A 17,329-nucleotide genomic window follows, 5' to 3' on the forward strand; every position below is an offset into this window, starting at 1 on the left:
GATTTTTTTTCCCCTAGGGTAAATTCCAGGAAGTGGAATTACTGGGTCAAAGGATGTTCACATTTTTAAGATCTTTGATACACGGTGCCACATTGTCCTCTAGAAGGTTGGACCTATTTTCATTCCCATCAGCAGTGTGAAGAGCACCCCTTACTGTTCTCTTCCCAAAAAACAGGGTAGAGGCTAGAGAGGAACAGGGAATATTGGCGGGGGTGGGGGGGGCCTGCGGCTTGGGAGATGTGAGACTCCTGAAGATGTTTATAAGCCAAGAGGAAAGAGCAGAGGAGAAGGGGAGAAGTGAAGATAAATGCAATCTGAGAAGGGAATAAATGACTGAGCAGAGTGGCCTCTGGAGCCAGGGAGGGCTGGGCCGATATCTGGGCTTGCCCTGCAGAGGATGTGGGAAATCTGGCTTGCCCCCTGCCCCAGGTACCCAATCCATCCATCTGGGGTTAGGAACATACACTCTGTGTTCCCAAGGCTCCATGGGTTGACTTCTATCATAACATTTACCACATTACACGTCATTTTTCATTCTTCTGTCTTACCAAATTCTTTGAAGGCAGGAACTGTGTTTTGTTTGTTTTTATTCCAGTATTCCCAAAGTCTATCCAATGCCTGCATGCAACGAGTACTTGATAAAAATTTATTAAATGAATGATAGATGCATTCAGAGAAGTTGGGGGAAGAGATAGGGAATTTGAGAGAGTTGTCTTCTGGCCAGAAGTGAAGTCTTTTTTTTTTTTTTTTTTAAGTTGAGATATAGCTGATTTACAATATTATATGTTTCAGGTGTACAACATAGTGACTCACAATTTTTATTTTATTTTTTTTTTATTTTTGGCTGCTTTAGGTCTTCATTGCTGCACGCAGGCTTTGTCTAGTTGCAGTGAGCGGGGGCTACACTTTGTTGCAGTGCACAGGCTTCTCAGTGCAGTGGCTTCTCTTGTTGTGGAGCACGAACTCTAGGCGTGCAGGCTTCAGTAGTTGCAGCACGCAGGCTCAGTAGTTGCAGCATGCAGGCTCAGTAGTTGTGGCTCACAGGTGCTCTAGAGCACAGGCTAAGTAGCTGTGGCTCGCAGGCTCTAGAGCGCAGGCTCAGTAGTTGTGGCGCACGGGCTTAGTTGCTCCGCAGCATGTGGGATCTTCCCAGACCAGGGCTCGAACCCATGTCCCCTGCATTGGCAGGCGGATTCTTAACAACTGCGCCAGCAGGGAAGCCCCATTTCACAGTTTTTAAAGGTTATATTCCATTTATAGTTACTATAAAATATTGGCTATATCCCTGTGCTGTACAATATATACTTGTAGCTTTTTTATTTTATACCCAGAAGTTTGTACGTCTTAATCCCCTGCCCCTATCTCCCCCCTCCCCCTCCCCTCTTCCCACTGGTAACCACTAGTTTGTTCTCTATATCTGTGAGTCTGTTTCTTTTTTGCTATATTCACTAGTTTGTTTTATTTTTTAGATTCCACATATAAATGATATCGTACAGTATTTGTCTTTTTCTGTCTGACTTATTTCACTAAGCATAATACCCTCCAAGTCCATCCATGTTACTGCAAATGACAAAATTTCATCCTTTTTTACAGCTGAATAGTATTCAATTGTACACATGTACAATTGAATATATATCTGTACAATTGAATATTCAATTGTGTATATATACGATTGAATGTATATATACACAATCGAATACTCTCTCTCTCTCTCTCTCTCTCTATATATATATATATATATCACATTTTCTTTATCCATTCATCTATTGATGGACACAGGTTGCTTCCATATCTCGGCTATTGTAAATAATGTTGCTGTGAACACTGGGGTGCATGTATCCTCTTGAATTAGTGTTTTCATTTTCTTTGGATATATACCCAGGAGTGTAATTGCTGGATCATATGGCAGTTCTATATTTAATTTTGAGGACCCTCCATACTGTTTCCCACAGCGGCAGCACCAATTTACATTCCCACCAACAGTGCACAAGGGTTCCCTTTTCTCCACACCCTCAGCAACATTTATTATTTTGATCTTTTTGATGATGGCCATTCTGACAGGTGTGAGGTGATACCTCACTGTAGTTTTGATTCACATTTCTCTGATTATTAATGATGTTGAGCATCTTTTCCTGTGCCTGTTGGCCATCTGTATGTCTTCTTTGGAAAAATGTCTATTCAGGTCTCCTGCCCATTTTTTTTTTTCCTGCCCATTTTTTAATCAGGCTGTTTCTTTTTCTTTTTTTTTTTTTTTGATGTTGAGTTGTATGAGCTGTTTATATATTTTGGGTATTAACTCCTTATCGGTCGTAATCATTTGCAAATATTTTCTCCCATTCAGTAGCTTGTCTTTTCGTTTTGTCAATGGTTTCCTTTTCTGTGCAAAAGCTTTTAAGTTTAGTTAGCTCACCAGAGGTGAAGTCTTAAGATAGCCATGGCGGTGAGGAAAATGGATAGAAGGGAAGAAGGAAGAACTGGCTGGGGATACGGATATGCTTGGAATATCCTTGGAATGCTCAGCAGCTGGGATGAAGGGGTGGAACAAGTGGAGATTGCGTCTGACAAGGATGCGTTTTGTGAGTGTGTACAGCAAAGGACAGGATGCAGTTGAGTTAAGGGTGTTTTGAAAGAGGGGCTTTCAGGGTTAGGTTTTTGAGGGTGGAGGAATTATGAGAGGAAAAGAGAGGAAAGAAAGAAGCCTGCAGTTGGGACTATATCACTGCCCAAAGCTGGTCTCTCACATATAATAATAATTTAAAATTAACAGAGGATTTTAAGGGATCTTAGCTCCCTATCTGTTTATTTTTCCTAAACTATTGAACTTGGGTATTTTTATACCTTTATGCGCAATTATGATGGCTATAGAACGGTGAATGTATCTGTATATCCTGGATGGTGCCTTAACTAAATGTTTATAGTATATCCGTCCTGTAAAAAATCAAAAAGTGCTCCTTCCCTAACCGCTAGATGCTATTTGTTTCGTGTTTGCCTATTTGCTAGGCAAAAAGGTGTCTGTTCCTTTAATTTGCATTCATTGGATTACTAGTGAGGTTTTGCACATCTGTCATGTTCCGTCAACCACCTTGTAAATTAATAGTTTAGGCCTTATGCCTTTTCTTCCCTTCAATTTTTTTTTTTTAATTTCACAAGGATCCATGGGGACACCCCTTTGTAAAAAATTCAAATGCAGACCATAAAAAGCCCCACTGGCACAGTCCCTCTCCCCTCCCCAGAGGGAAATATTTGGGAACCTGCCTTCCAGGCCTTTTTCTATTCATCTCTAATCATGGGGCTTGGTTTTGTTTGCTGTACATGTTGTATTCCAACCTTGGTAACAGTCTTGGTAATCTTTCCAAGTAGTACATATGCTGGTCACTTGGAATCCCTCCCCAGTTTTCTCCTGCCGTGGGTACTACCCTTTGTAAGGACTGAATTGTATTCCATAGTGTGGTTTTGTTTACCATTTCCCACATGTTGAGTTGTTGCTAGCAAGGCTGGGCTGAATATTCCTGTGTGTACCAGCCTTTTGTATAACTGGGGAGCAATTTAAGGGCACTGCTCTTGCCCACTGAAGAGGCAATTTCCTTTCTGACCCACAGGATAAGCAAGAACTTATGTCTCCATATCTTCACAGGCACTGCATATTATCAATCTTTAAAATGTCCCCTGGGAATTCCCTGGCAGTCCAGTGGTTAGGACTTGGTGCTTTCACTGCGGTGGCCCGGGTTCAATCCCTGGTCAGGGAACTAAGATCCTGCAAGCCACCAAAAAGTCCCTCAATCTAGTAGGAGAATTATATCTTACTGTTGTTTTAATTTGCATTTCCCTAATTACTGGTGAGGTTGAGCATGACCATTCACTGCTTTGACAGATATTTGAGTGTCCACTCTCTGCAAGGCATTGCACAAGTCAGCAATGGTGAATAAAACAGACATCATTCCTGCCCTTAAAAATCAAGGAAATGAAATCTTTTAGCGGCAGTTACTTTTTTCAACATTTTGCCTTTTACTTGTGTTTTTGATTCGGTGCTTTTATAACTAAATTTAAATTTTTTCTGTATCCAGACCGATGAGTCTTTTCTTTTATGCTTTTATCCTGGAAAATCTTCTCTTACCCCCAAATCAGATACATAATCACATGCATCTTTTGGGTTTTCTTTAAGCAGGTATTTGTCATTGTAAATATAACAGAAAAGGCCATGCTCGCTAGGGTCTGCCTGCTGTAAAAGGGGAGACAGCTCGACATCCTCCCGAGAGTGAGGCTCCTCGCGTGGCCCCAGGACTAGAGAGGATTTCCCTCTCTTCTCTTGGGCTTTTTGGATCTGTGAAATTAAAGCAAAAATTTCACCTAGAAAGGAGATGGTGCTGCTCTGCATAACGAGGTAAAAGACTGTCTTCATGTTGGTGAAAGGAAATACCCGCAGATACAACTTTCCACGGAGGAGGGGAGGCTGGGCAACAACCGCAGGAGGCCGACCCAGGACTCCTGATACATCTCTACCATGTGACTCCAAGTGGTAATTACAGTGGAGAGCCCAGGGTCCCTCACCTCAGCAAAGGGACAGGAGAACAGCCACCTCCTCCAGGGGGTACTACAAGCTCAGGGTCTGGGAGAGTTCCTGTGTTGTTCTTATACTCTTTCTCCTATCACAAGAGTAACAGCTGCTCAGTGCAGAAAACCTGGGAACCACAGAAGAGTACAAAGAGGAGGAATAAACATGGAGCGATAGGTATCTCAGCCACATTTCAACCTAACAGTCACACTTTTGTTCTGTGCACAAATCATTTATTTGCATTCATAAAACCTGGCTTTGGGCTTCCCTGGTGGCGCAGCGGTTGAGAGTCTGCCTGCCGAGGCAGGGGACACGAGTTCGTGTCCCGGTCCGGGAAGATCCCACATGCCACGGAGCAGCTGGGCCCGTGAGCCATGGCCGCTGAGCCTGCGCGTCCGGAGCCTGTGCTCCGCAACGGGAGAGGCCACGACAGTGAGAGGCCCGTGTACCGCAAAAAAAACAAAACAAAACAAAACAAAACAAAAAAAAAAACGAAAACTGGCTTGGCCTAAAAAGCTTCCTCTTAAAGATGAATGGTGGTACTTTTGACTCTGGGACCAGAGGAGGAAATGAGAGGGAAAGAAGGGAAAGCTGGTGGCTGGTCCTCCTGTTACAGACCCTCTAAGACCATGAGTGCGGTGACCACAGTTTAAGATACTGTGCATCACTGAGGGGTGAGGAAAACCACCCAGTGCAACCACCCAGAAGGCTCTGCAGAAAGAGGGCTATTAGGCCAAGTCTTGGGGATCAAATCAGCTTCAACCAGGGCAAAAAAATGTGGGAAGGGTAGTCCAAGCAGAGGGAACAGCACATGCAGATGCCTGGAAGCAAAGGGGAGCAGGTCATATCCAGCAACTGGTAACTAGTTTGCTAAGGCTGAGTTACAGGCATCTTAGAAGGGAGAAGGCAGATCATGAGGCCAGGGAGCTTGGCGGAGGCAGGGGCTAGAAGGTTTGTCTGCCTTGTTAAGTTTTTATTTTAGCCTGAAGGTGGTGTGGAGCCACTGAAGGGCATCATCAGAGTTCTGATTCCCAAAGATCGTCCCAACATCCTTGCACGGCGTGGGTTTCAAGACCAGTCAGTGAAGTCCTCCCTTGAAGGGACAAAAGCAGGACGGGCATTGGCAGCACTGCTAGAGGCAGAGGCTGTCACTCTTTAGGAGTCTGAACAGGTACATGGGTAGCAGGTCTCGGGACAACGAGGATCACTTCCTCCCGGCTTGGGGCCCGCCTGGATGGAGGGGCCATCATCCACTTAGGCGAAGGAGGAAGATGCGGACAAAGGCTGAGTCTGCAGACCTTCCCATGGGAGAGAGGAGCTGAAGTTCAGGTCGAGCTGGAGGTCAGCGGGTGGCTCAAGAAGCCAGTAGAGGGATGAGCTGGCCCCAGCGGACATGCAGAGTGTGGATAAGAAGCCAGGGACTGGTCCTCCAGGGTTGCGGGGGCAACTGACGGAGGGGGCAGGACAAGCTCTGGGAGCAGCTGGGCACGGGGCTCACTGGATACACCCCTCCACACGCAGCAGCAGGTAGTCCCTGAGGAGCGGGGCCAGGGGGAGGCGGGCGGCAGCCTGTCGGCAGCGGCTACCCAGCTGAGCACGGATGGCCAGCCGGGCCAGGTGCTGCAGCCGCCTCGGCTGATTGACCATGCACAGGGCCGAGCTGTAGAAGGCTTCGTGCTCCTGGATGGGGAGTGGAACAGGGTCAGATGGCCCAACGCCCTGACTTTGCCCTTCCATCTGGGGGTGACCTAGTGGTGGGGCCCTGGGATTTTGCAACCTGCACCCACCTGGGCGTTTGGCTCATCTTGAAGGACTCAGATTCAGAAGCAAAGGCCCTGCAGGGGTCATGGGAGCTGGGACCACACTGCAGAGCAGGGTCTCAGCCATGTCTGCACCCACCCCCACTCCAAAGATACTGGCACAGTGCCCACTCAGTCAGAGATGCCTGATAAATGTCTATACTGATGCAGGTAAGAGAGAGGCTAGAGAGTTGTGTGCAATTAAAGGTTGTCCTGAGCTTCCGGGGGCAGGGGACCCTGGAACCCAGAGGTTTCACTCTGCCCATCCTCCTCCCACCCAGAGTCCCTCTTGCTCCTGCCTCCAGGAAGCCCACCCTGGAGGGACAGGCCTGGGGCTCATCCTTCCTCTCCATCTCCCCCAGAGCCCAGGAAGGAGCTGTGCTCATGGGGCGGACTTACCTGCCACAGCTCTGGAAGCACTGCCTCAACCCAGGTATCACAGGATGGAACACAAGGGTAGGCATTAAGCAGGACTTCCAGGGCTCGAGGGAAGTTGGCACAGTGTCTCAGCATCTAGAAATCAAAAGAGAGTCTCAGGGCTTCCCTGGTGGCGCAAGTGGTTGAGAGTCCGCCTGCCAATGCAGGGGACACGGGTTCGTGCCCCAGTCCGGGAAGATCCCACATGCCGCGGAGAGGCTGGGCTCGTGAGCCATGGCCGCTGAGCCTGCGCGTCTGGAGCCTGTGCTCCGCAACTTGAGAGGATGCAGCAGTGAGAGGCCCGCGTACAACAACAACAACAACAACAACAAAAAAAAGGAGTCTCAGACTAGAAAACAAAAGAGGGTCTCAGGGGTACCATGCCTCTACCAACTAGCCTGGGCCAAAGCCCCACTCACATCCAAATCTGTTCTTTTTTTGCCTGCCCACGTGCCATGCAGGATCTTAGTTTCCCGACCAGGAATCGAATCCGTGACCCCTGCAGTGGAAGCGCAGCGGCTTAACCACTGGACTCCCAGGGAAGTCTCACATCCAAATTTGAGAGGCCAAGATCTGAGTCCCTCCTCATCCTTTTCTAGCCTCAGTTTACCCTACCTTCAAGTGTGCTCCAACCTCCTGGCCCCAGCCAGTTTCCTTGGGGGCTGTTTTTCTCCCTTAGACACCCTCTCCCATAGCCCTCACTGGTCCTTCCCAAGAGGCGGACAGATCTCTGGCCCAGAGAGCGGGCTCTCTGTCTCTTAGCCTCTCTTCCTGGAGGCTGGGCAATTCCAGCTCCAGGCATACCCCGCCCGTCAGGAGTCTTCTTTCACAGGCCCTCCCTGCGCACCTCAGGGCGCGCAGGCTGGGCCCCATAGTCCAGCAGGGCAGCAAAGAGGATCTCGGGCTCCCAGTTGGGGGCGTCCTGGACGGCCTGCAGCGCGCAGTCCATGGGCGTTTCGCCCGCCTCATTGGGAACTGCAGCGCAGGCCCCATGGTGCAGCAGCAGCTCAGCCAGGCCCCCGCAGCCGTTGGCACAGGCGTTGTGCAGCGGCGTGTGGCGTTTGCGCCCTGCCGCCCGGGCATCTGACCCGGCTTCCAGGAGCCGGCGCACGGCGGCCTGGTGCTGCCGCCTGCTGCCCGGGCCCTCGGCCCCCGCGCACGCGGCGTTCAGGGCCGTCTCGCCCTGGCTGGTGCGCAGGTTCACGTCGGCGCCGTGCTCCAGGTAGAGAGCCACGTGCTGCTCCAGGCCTCGTGCCGCCGCCACGTGCAGGGGCGTCACCTCGCTGTCCTGTACCGCCAAGTTCACGGTTGCTCCCGCCTCCAGCAGCTGCTTGGCGCACCTGGAGGCAGGGTACAAGGCCCTTGAGGCAAATCCTGAGGGACCAGGCCTGGCCTGGGACCCCCTCAGCCTGCTGTCATCCCTGACCCCTTCTTCCCACCTCTCTTGGCTCAAGCGAGCCTGGCGCCCACCGCCAGACTCACAGAAGCCCCATGACAGAGAGCAGAGCTGGAAGGCCCATCCAAGTCACTGGAAGCATTTCAGTTTTCAGCCCAGAAAAGTTGTGGTGCAGCCCAGGACATACAGCAAGTTAGTGACTGCGGAGGAATTAATACTCACTGCCTCAGACCGTCCCTCCCAGAGTCTAACCTGACTCCCCCATCAGATAGGGACCCCAAGGCCTTGTTCTGAATCACTTGTCAGTGGTCTCCTAACATTTTTTTTTATTAGCCCTATTTTATTTTATTTTATTTATTTATTTATTTTTGCGGTACACGGGCCTCTCACTGCCGGGGCCCCTCCCGCCGCGGAGCACAGGCTCCGGACACACAGGCCCAGCGGCCATGGCTCACGGGCCCAGCCGCTCCGCGGCATGTGGGATCGCCCCAGACCAGGGCATGAACCCGTGTCCCTCGCATCAGCAGGCGGACTCCCAACCACTGCGCCACCAGGGAAGCCCTTCTCCTAAGATTTTGAAAGCACAAAAAGTTTTGAAAACCCACTAATGTGTACACTGTGAAGCACAGAAAATTAAGGAGTATGACCCCCAAAGAAAACAGAAATAGAAGTCCTAATTAGTAAAAAACAAAACAAAAAAAAAAGTCGTAATTAGTATTTTCTTCCTCTCTCCAAACATGAAGACCACCTTTCTCAGCCAGCCACACCCACTCCAGCAAAGGAAGGCACTTGGGTCCCACTTACTTCACTTTCCCCTGGAGAAAACAAACAAAACCAAACAACAAAAACCAGGTTTTAGGGAGCACGTGTTTCACAGGTGTTTCATAGGTCAGAACACTGTTGAGGCAAATATGCATCATTAACCGCCTCGGGGTAAACCAAACACGCTGCAAACTAAATTAATGATGGCACTAAACTAACAGTGATTTAAAAAGCCAGAACGGTAGCCACTGGAAACTCAGGAGCAGATCCATCAACCCCATCGAAACCCTGATGAAAAAGTATCCTTCCCCAAAATGGCCAGCATTCCAGCTCCCTTCAGTGCGCATGTCTGGTAGGCACTTTGCTCAGTGGCCAAGCTCTGAGTAGCAGCCAGCCAGCCACACACTACTTAATTTATTACCTCGGTAAGTTCTAATCATAGACTCGTTTCTGTTTCTATATACTAAATTTAAATAACTCCAAGAAGCTCGCCCAGTAGGGTTCCAGTAAGTGAGACCATTCTCAGTTCACTTCAAAGGATCAAGTGTGCTGGAAGGTGCACCACATGCCCATAAGACCTCAAGAAAGGACTGGGAATTTTGGATCATTTCTGGGTCCATCACTGATCTAGATCTACATGGGTAGATTCCAGCACGTGGGCTGTGGAATGCCTTTCAGGAGCCCTTGATTCCTTGCCCCCGCCAGCCTTATCTGTGGACCTGACTTGTCAAAGTGCAAATACCTTCATGTAGGGTGTGGCCAAGAAACTGTTGACCTTAAAAAGGTGGGAAGAGGAAGCGTCCTTCACACTAAGATTGGGAAACACTGGGCTAGATCTTTCTTGATGCCTACCTCAAAATAGCTAGGAATGTGGCTGCAGAGGGTTCCCAGGGAATAGGAGACTGCAGTTGGGACAGGGTTTTTCCAAAAAGCAACAGGGCTTCTGCCTACTGGGCTTAGCTGATGTGACCTTGGACAAGTCACTAAACCTTTCTGAGTCTCAGGTTTTTCACCATAGAATGAGACCTGTCTCAGGATAGAAAGCCCAGAGATAATAAACCCATGTACCTATGGTCAACTAATCTATGACAAAGAAGGCAAGGATATACAATGGAGAAAAGACAGTCTCTTCAATAAGCGGTGCTGGGAAAACTGGACAGCTACATGTAAAAGAGTGACTCCCTAACACCATACACAAAAATAAACTCAAAATGGATTAGAGACCTAAATGTAAGACTGGACACTATAAAACTCTTAGAGGAAAACACAGGAAGAACACTCTGACATAAATCACAGCAAGGTCTTTTTTAATCCACCTCCTAGAGAAATGGAAATAAAAACAAAAATAAACAAATGGGACCTAATGAAATTTAAAAGCTTTTGCAAAGCAAAGGAAACTACAAGACAAAAAGACAACCCTCAGAATGGGAGAAAATATTTGCAAACAAATCAATGCACAAAGGATTAATCTCCAAAATATAAAAACAGCTCATGCAGCTCAATATTAAAAAAACAAACAACCCAATCCAAAAATGGGCAGAAGACCTAAATAGACGTTTCTCCAGAGAAGACATACAGATGGCCAAGAAGCACATGAAAACCTGCTCGACAACACGAATTATTAGAGAAATGCAAATCAAAACTACAATGAGGTATCACCTCACACCAGTTAGAATGGGCATCATCAGAAAATGTACAAACAACAAATGCTGGAGAGGGTGTGGAGAAAAGGGTACCCTCTTGCACTGTTAGTGGGAATGTAAATTGATACAGCCACTATGGAGAACAGTATGGAGGTTCCTTAACTAACTAAAAATAGAATAACCATGTGACCCAGCAATCCCACTACTGGGCATATACTCTAATAAAACCATAATTCAAAAAGATGGGGCTTCCCTGGTGGCGCAGTGGCTGGGAGTCCGCCTGCCGATGCAGGGGACGCGGGTTCGTGCCCTGGTCCAGGAAGATCCCACATGCCGCGGAGCGGCTGGGCCCGTGAGCCATGGCCGCTGAGCCTGCGCGTCCGGAGCCTGTGCTCCGCAACGGGAGAGGCCACAACAGTGAGAGGCCCGTGTACCGCCAAAAAAAAAAAAAAAAAAAAAGACACATGCACCCCAACGTTCATTGCAGCTCTATGTACAATAGCCAGGTCATGGAAGCAACCTAAATGCCCATCGACAGACGAATGGATAAAGATGTGGTACATATATACAATGGAATATTACTCAGCCATGAAAAGGAACGAAATTGGGTCATTTGTAGAGATGTGGATGGATCTAGAGACTGTCATACAGAGTGAAGTAAGTCAGAAAGTGAAGAACAAATATCGTATATTAACGCATATATGTGGAACCTGGAAAAATGGTACAGATGAACTGGTCCGCAGGGCAGAAATAGAGACACAGATGTAGAGAACAAACGTACAGACACCAAGGGGGGAAAGTGGCTGGGGGTGGGGGGGTGGGGGCGGGATGAATTGGGAGATTGGGATTGACATGTATACACTAATACGTATAAAATAGATAACTAATAAGAACCTGCTGTATAAAAAAATAACTAAAATAAAATTCAAAGAAAAAAAAAAGAATGAGACCTGTCTCCCATGACGTTGTGAGGACATGTGTTTCTGGCATGTGAGCTGGAGACACACACACGTACCCACACCCCCCCTCCCCAAACCATCTCAGCCCCTGGGCACCTACCGTAAGGACTCAGGGGTTGTGCAGAGGTGCAAGGGTGTTGTGCCTTCCTCAGACAACACATTGACCTTGGCGCCGAAGGTCAGCAGCAACCGCACACAGTCGGACTGGGCCCGGGCACAGGCCTCGTGCAAGGCGGCCCGGCCCCCAACCCGGGCGTCCAACTCAGCTCCCCGCCGGATCAGGTAGCGGGCGCAGTCGGTGTGGCCTCGGGCAGCAGCGATGGTGAGGGGTGTCGTATGCTTGGCTTTGGGGGTCAGCACCCAGAACCCTGGGGGGAGCAGGCAGTGTTAAGGGGGGTGGGTATGAGGCTGGCAGGCAGGGCAGGCTGTCGTGTACAACTGACGCTGCCCTGCCCTCTGTACGCCTGGCTGAGCACAAACCCTGTGCCTGTCTGTACCTGTGGAGAGGGGCTTGCTCAAGCCCCAGCTGAGAGTGTAAATTGGAACAGCCTTTTAGAAGTTTGTCAGTCTGTAACAAAACGTAATACGTGGGTCATAGGAAAAACATTTAATTGCTCTTTTTTTTTCTTCTTTTTTTGGCCACACTGAGAGGCTTGTGGGATCTTAGTTCCTCGACCAGGGATCGAACGCTGGCCCCGGCAGTGGGAGCGCCGAGTCCTAGCCACTGGACTGCCAGGGAATTCCCTTAATTGCTCTTTAAAACCACAAGGGCAGCTAAGGAGGGTGAATTCTGTTAGGGAAACCTCTGGGTCTTTGAGCTGCTGGTGGAGTCCTTGGCTCTTTTAACTTGGGCGCTCTGGTGTTGGGGAGGGGAGGGAGTTACACACAGGAGGGCCTGGAACTGACTCAGGGAGTGGCCAGAGCAGAGCTGAAGAAGTCCTGGGATGCTCCTGGGGTGGGGAGGGTGGCATGGAAATGGGGGGAAGGGCAGAGAGGGAGGATAAGAGATGGAGGTAGAGAAAAGAAGAGTGGGAAGAGGGGTCGATCACGGGACTGGTGTTGAATCCGAATTGTAGAAATCGCCAAGGTCTTGTTCGAAGGACACAGATGGCTAATATCCTGCTGTCAGTTGTTTGCATTGTAGCTAAGTAAATCCCTGGGTTTCCTAAATCTTGGGTAAAGCATGTTTTGTTTTTTATTAGGATTGAAATTAAGGCCAAGTTCCATTTGGGAGATGGAGATGGTGGACATGCTGGAAGAGGAGACCAGGGTGCCCTGGGTGGGGTCACATCTCTAACAGTTGAAGGAATTTGGCCTGGTGGTGACGGTGAGAGCATAAGCTCTCCAAGGATTTTGAACCCCCATATCCATGGGTGGAGTGTGAGGCAATCTCCTGTCAATCTTTTTTTTTTTTTTTTTTTGCGGGGGTGGTTTCTTTTCTCCTGCCTAAGAACAGGGCAATCATTTGGTTTACATGGACAAACCTTCTGGTCAGAATAGATCCTAAGGCAGATCATCGAACAAGTACACAAAGATGTTGGTCATACTGTTATTTAAAATAGTTTTTTTTAAAAAGGAAACCTAGGGACTTCCCTGGTGGTCCAGGGCGTAAGACTCCATGCTCCCAATGCAGGGGGCCTGGGTTCGATCCCTCGTTGGGGTATTAGATCCTGCACGCATGCCGCAACTAGGAGTTCGGAGGCCTCAGCTAAGAAGTCTGCATGCCAAAACTAAGACCAGGTGCAGCCTAAATAGATAAATAATAAATAAATAAATATTTTTAGCAATAAATAAATAAAACAAAAAAGAAGCCTAATCTAACCAATCTATTTGGGGGCTAGTTATATAAAACATGGCACACCCATACAATAGAATTTATGCACCTATTTAAATTATTACGTGGGGAATTCCCTGGCAGTTCAGTGGTTAGGACCCTGAGCGTCCAGTACCGAGGGCCCAGGTTCAATCCCTGGTTGGGGAACTAAGATCCCGCAAGCCGCGCGGCATGGCCAAAAAAAAAAAAAATTATGTGGACTTATGGTTATGGACATAGAAAGATGTTACATGAAAAAAACAGGCTATAAATAGCAACTGGAGTATAATTTCATTCTATGAAAGAACAAATATTCACGCGTGGAGATGCATCCAGAGAAACAATTGCATTCGAATACAACTGTGTTCCTGTGTAAGTCATATAACATGCTACTATAACTTGAAATCTGAAAAGACATACAAATCACTAAGCATGCCTCATCTCTGTTTAGGAGGGAGCTGGAATCGGCAGTGGGAAGGGATGGTCTAGTCTATGGTCTGGAGGGGGGCGATGGGGCCCGGGCTCCCCCCCCACCCTCCCCTCCTCCCTCTCCCTCCTCTTCTGCCCCCACCGGGTGCTCCCTACCCTGTTCAGCTGACCAGGCCAGCTGGTTGCTCACTGTCTCCACAATCATGTTGGCAGCGCCTTCATCTTGGAACAGGGCTTGGATCTGCTGCAGGTCACCGGAGAACAGGGCATTGTGCACAGCTGGGTCCCGGCAGGAGCGGCGCGGCCTAGTGAGTTGGGCCCGGGAACTCGGGGGGCACCTTTGGCTCTGGTACTGCTGGGCTGCAGCCCGCCGCCGGTCCTCCCATGCCAGCCACTCCCGCTTCAGGCGGAGAGAGCGCAGGGTGGAGGAGGTGAAGGGGAAGGTCTCCCCTGCCATGGGGAGGGATCCAGGGGTCTGGGCAGCAGCAGCTGGGCAGAGCAGGTTCCCTCGGCCCGACTGCCACCCTTGCTCTGAGGAGCCACCCTGCCCCCAACCTGTGACCCAGAGAAAGGAGCAGCTGAGGCTATAAATAGGCCCTTTGCTGTTCTGGTAAACACAGTTTGCCCAGAGTCATGATCTTGGTGCAGAGAAAGTGTTGGGCCAACCCCCAGCCCACGGCTAGGGACAGCCCCTGCCCCTGCAGATACCCTCCAGCTGGGGAGCCGGCCCTCAGCTGAGCTCCAGTTCCACACCTCCCACTTCTCTGGAGTGAACATCTTGGGTTGGCAGGGTCCGAGGTGAGTGAGACAGTCAATCAGGGAAATGGACGGGACAGGGTCTCTCTGATGCTGTCTGGAGGGCAGACCCCTGCCCAGGAAATAAGGGCAGGTGAAGTCAGAGTTTGAACCCCTCTTCTTGGCATCTGCACATACACACACAGGGCTTAACAGTACTTAAATCCCTTTTATATCCATCTTCACTCAGGTGACCATACGTATTTTCTGGCTTGCCCGGGTAAACAGCAAGCTTGATTTTGACAATAAATTATATGATCAGGCTGATGATCACAGTCTGACCGCCTCTGAGATGGGTGGCCTTATTTCTGTTTTACTGATGAGGAACTTAAGGCTTAGCGAGGTGAAACCACTTGCTCAAGGTCACAGCTCGTGACGGGGGAGCCAGACTAGGACCACAGTGGGTCTGACTCTGTAGATGGTGCACTTTGGTGAGAGAGCCTCTCTCCACCTTCCAAGCAGGACAGCATGGTCCCTAACACTGCCTTTAATGTGTCTTGGTTAGGGTTTCCCCCCCCCGCCCCCCGCAGCTCCTAAAAGGGCTTACATGCCTGCCTGAGGAGGACCAAGGGCTTGACCTCCCCACTCTGGGGACCAAGGAGACCTTCAAGCCACAAACCCACTCACTCAAAGTGGCTGTGCTTCCACGAGCCTCTAGGGGGAAGAATGAGGCCGTGAAACAGCACTAGGTGCTGGCCGCCGAGCAGTGAAGGGGAGGGCAGGAGGGAGGTCAGCCCTGGCCCCAGAAGCTCTTCTCAGCCAGTGGGTGGTGGGGCAGCCCCTTGGCCCCTCAGGGTCTGCCTGTCCCCATCCCGCCCTGGCTGCAGGCCATGGCTGCCCCGGTACACACACACACACACACACACACACACACACACACACACTTTCCAGCTCCCATTCTCACTCACACACACACACACACACACACACACACACACACACACACACACACACACACACACACACACACACACACACTTTCCAGCTCCCATTCTCCCGTCTTCAGTTACCATCTCAAGGCCTTTAACCGGGACCAGCCCTGCCTCCTACCTGGTGTTCCCTCCTCTGGCCACAACCCCTCTGCTCCACTGCCCAAAGGGAAGGATCTATCTAAACAGTTCATTTCCTAGCTTGAAAACGTCTGCTGACTTCCAAGCCCTGCCCTTTCCCACTAAGCCCCATGCCCTGGTTTGGCCTCACATCAGGCAGCTGTCCCCTCACGGATCCTCGCCTTTCCCTGCCGTTCCCTCTGCTTGGAATTCCCTCCTGACTCATCCCTCAAAGTCCACCTCAAAGGTCACCTGCGGTGGGAGACACCTGCTCAGGTCGCCCACCCCTGCGGTTCCAGCCACCCCCCAATCCGTGCTCCTGGAGGACCTTCCGTGTGCGTTGTCAAGCCCCTGTCCCCAGGTGCTGTGGACCACAGCCTGCCGCGCTGGATGCGGGCTCCAGAGCAGGACCTGAACGGATTCAGCTGGGGCTCTGGTGCCCAGCAGGGCCTGGCGCACAGTAGATCTTGTCGCGCTGCTGCGAGCCCTTGGCTTGTCGTGGGCCGGCCTCTCACGTGTAGCACGTTGACTGAGGGCCCCTGTTCTCCGCCGGGGCAGACACTCATCTGCCTGCCCAAGTGGGTGGCAGCAGCCTAGGCTGTTTCCAGCTCTGCCCTTACCCTGCTGTTCACCCACTCTGGCCCCAGCCTCTTCGTGGTATTCCAGGGTGGGGGATCCCAGAGGAGGAATGAGATCATGCCCAGCGAGGGCTTGGAGATCCTCAGAGAAAGGCGCCCGTTCGATGTTTTAATTGCCCAGCCAACAGCCCAGCTAAGCACCCGGAGCTGGGCTCCCAGGGCTGGGAGCTGGCAAAACGCGACAGGGCCGAGAGGGGCCAAGAGGGGCCTTCTCCTGAGGCGCACGGTAGTCATGGTCGGTGGGGCCTCTCCCGAGGCGCACGGTAGTCATGGTCGGTGGGGCTTCTCCCGAGGCTCACGGTAGTCATGGTCGGTGGGGCCTTCTCCCGAGGCGCACGGTAGTCATGGTCGGTGGGGCCTCTCCCGAGGCGCACGGTAGTCATGGTCGGTGGGGCCTCTCCCGAGGCGCACGGTAGTCATGGTCGGTGGGGCCTCTCCCGAGGCGCACGGTAGTCATGGTCGGTGGGACTTCTCCCGAGGCGCACGGTAGTCATGGTCGGTGGGGCCTCTCCCGAGGCGCACGGTAGTCATGGTCAGGGGCCTGAGGCTGTTCTGACCTCCCCAGCCTCTCGGCAGCCTCTTGTCACAGGCCTGAAGGCGCTCTGACTACAGATCAGTCCTCAGAGGTACCATATGTTCAGTCCCCTATCCTTAGCCTTAACTTCCTGAGGGCAGAAAAACTATCCTCAGCATTAACTTCCTGAGGCCTTTACTTCAACCCACACGTGAAGCCACAGGGAGCCCGGTTTTACTGGCAGGAACAGTGCCAGGCAACTGGATACCCAGCCTGCCTTCTGGGAGCTCAGAGCCTGTGGGGGGGAATGCAGCACACAAGAAACCAGGGCATCTGTCAGGATCGTGAGCAGCAGAGACCAGAGCTCAAGGGGGCTGAGTGCGGGGGGGCACCGCAGGCCAGGGGCATGGCTGGTTTAGGTGCAGGAAGACCACCCGGCATAGATGGGCGGCTCCGGCCCAGATCTAAGCTACAGAGGCGGAGCTGGGGAGTTAGCAGCACGGGGAAGAGAAAGAAGTGCGTGGTGTGCTCAGGTAGGAAGACCCGGTGAGAGTGTGAAAGGG

General features: G+C 50.8%; 1 protein-coding gene across 1 annotated transcript; it reads right to left on the bottom strand.

The window, feature by feature from the left end:
- Positions 1 to 4,525: 4,525 nt before the first annotated feature.
- On the bottom strand, positions 4,526 to 14,754 carry ASB16 (ankyrin repeat and SOCS box containing 16). Its single transcript, XM_082680086.1, has 5 exons — positions 13,927 to 14,754; positions 11,629 to 11,896; positions 7,616 to 8,108; positions 6,751 to 6,864; positions 4,526 to 6,232 (listed from the first exon to the last, which is right to left on the bottom strand). The coding sequence occupies exons 1-5, from the start codon at positions 14,225 to 14,227 to the stop codon at positions 6,047 to 6,049; spliced, it is 1,362 nt and encodes a 453-aa protein (XP_082536212.1). The 5' UTR covers positions 14,228 to 14,754; the 3' UTR covers positions 4,526 to 6,046.
- Positions 14,755 to 17,329: the final 2,575 nt, after the last annotated feature.

The sequence above is a fragment of the Grampus griseus genome (genome assembly GCF_964374135.1).
Source record: "Grampus griseus genome assembly, chromosome: 20".
Taxonomy (NCBI): domain Eukaryota; kingdom Metazoa; phylum Chordata; class Mammalia; order Artiodactyla; family Delphinidae; genus Grampus; species Grampus griseus.

What these genes read in the sequence shown, in the direction of transcription:
- ASB16 (XM_082680086.1), bottom strand. Translation starts at nt 14,227, where the DNA reads ATGGCAGGGGAGACCTTCCCCTTCACCTCCTCCACCCTGCGCTCTCTC. An exon ending in GGCCTGGTCAGCTGAACAGG is followed by an intron (nt 11,897 to 13,926) that starts GTAGGGAGCACC and finishes TGCTCCCCCCAG; the next exon opens with GGTTCTGGGTGCTGACCCCC. An exon ending in CCCAGCCTGCGCGCCCTGAG is followed by an intron (nt 6,865 to 7,615) that starts GTGCGCAGGGAG and finishes TTTGATTTCTAG; the next exon opens with ATGCTGAGACACTGTGCCAA.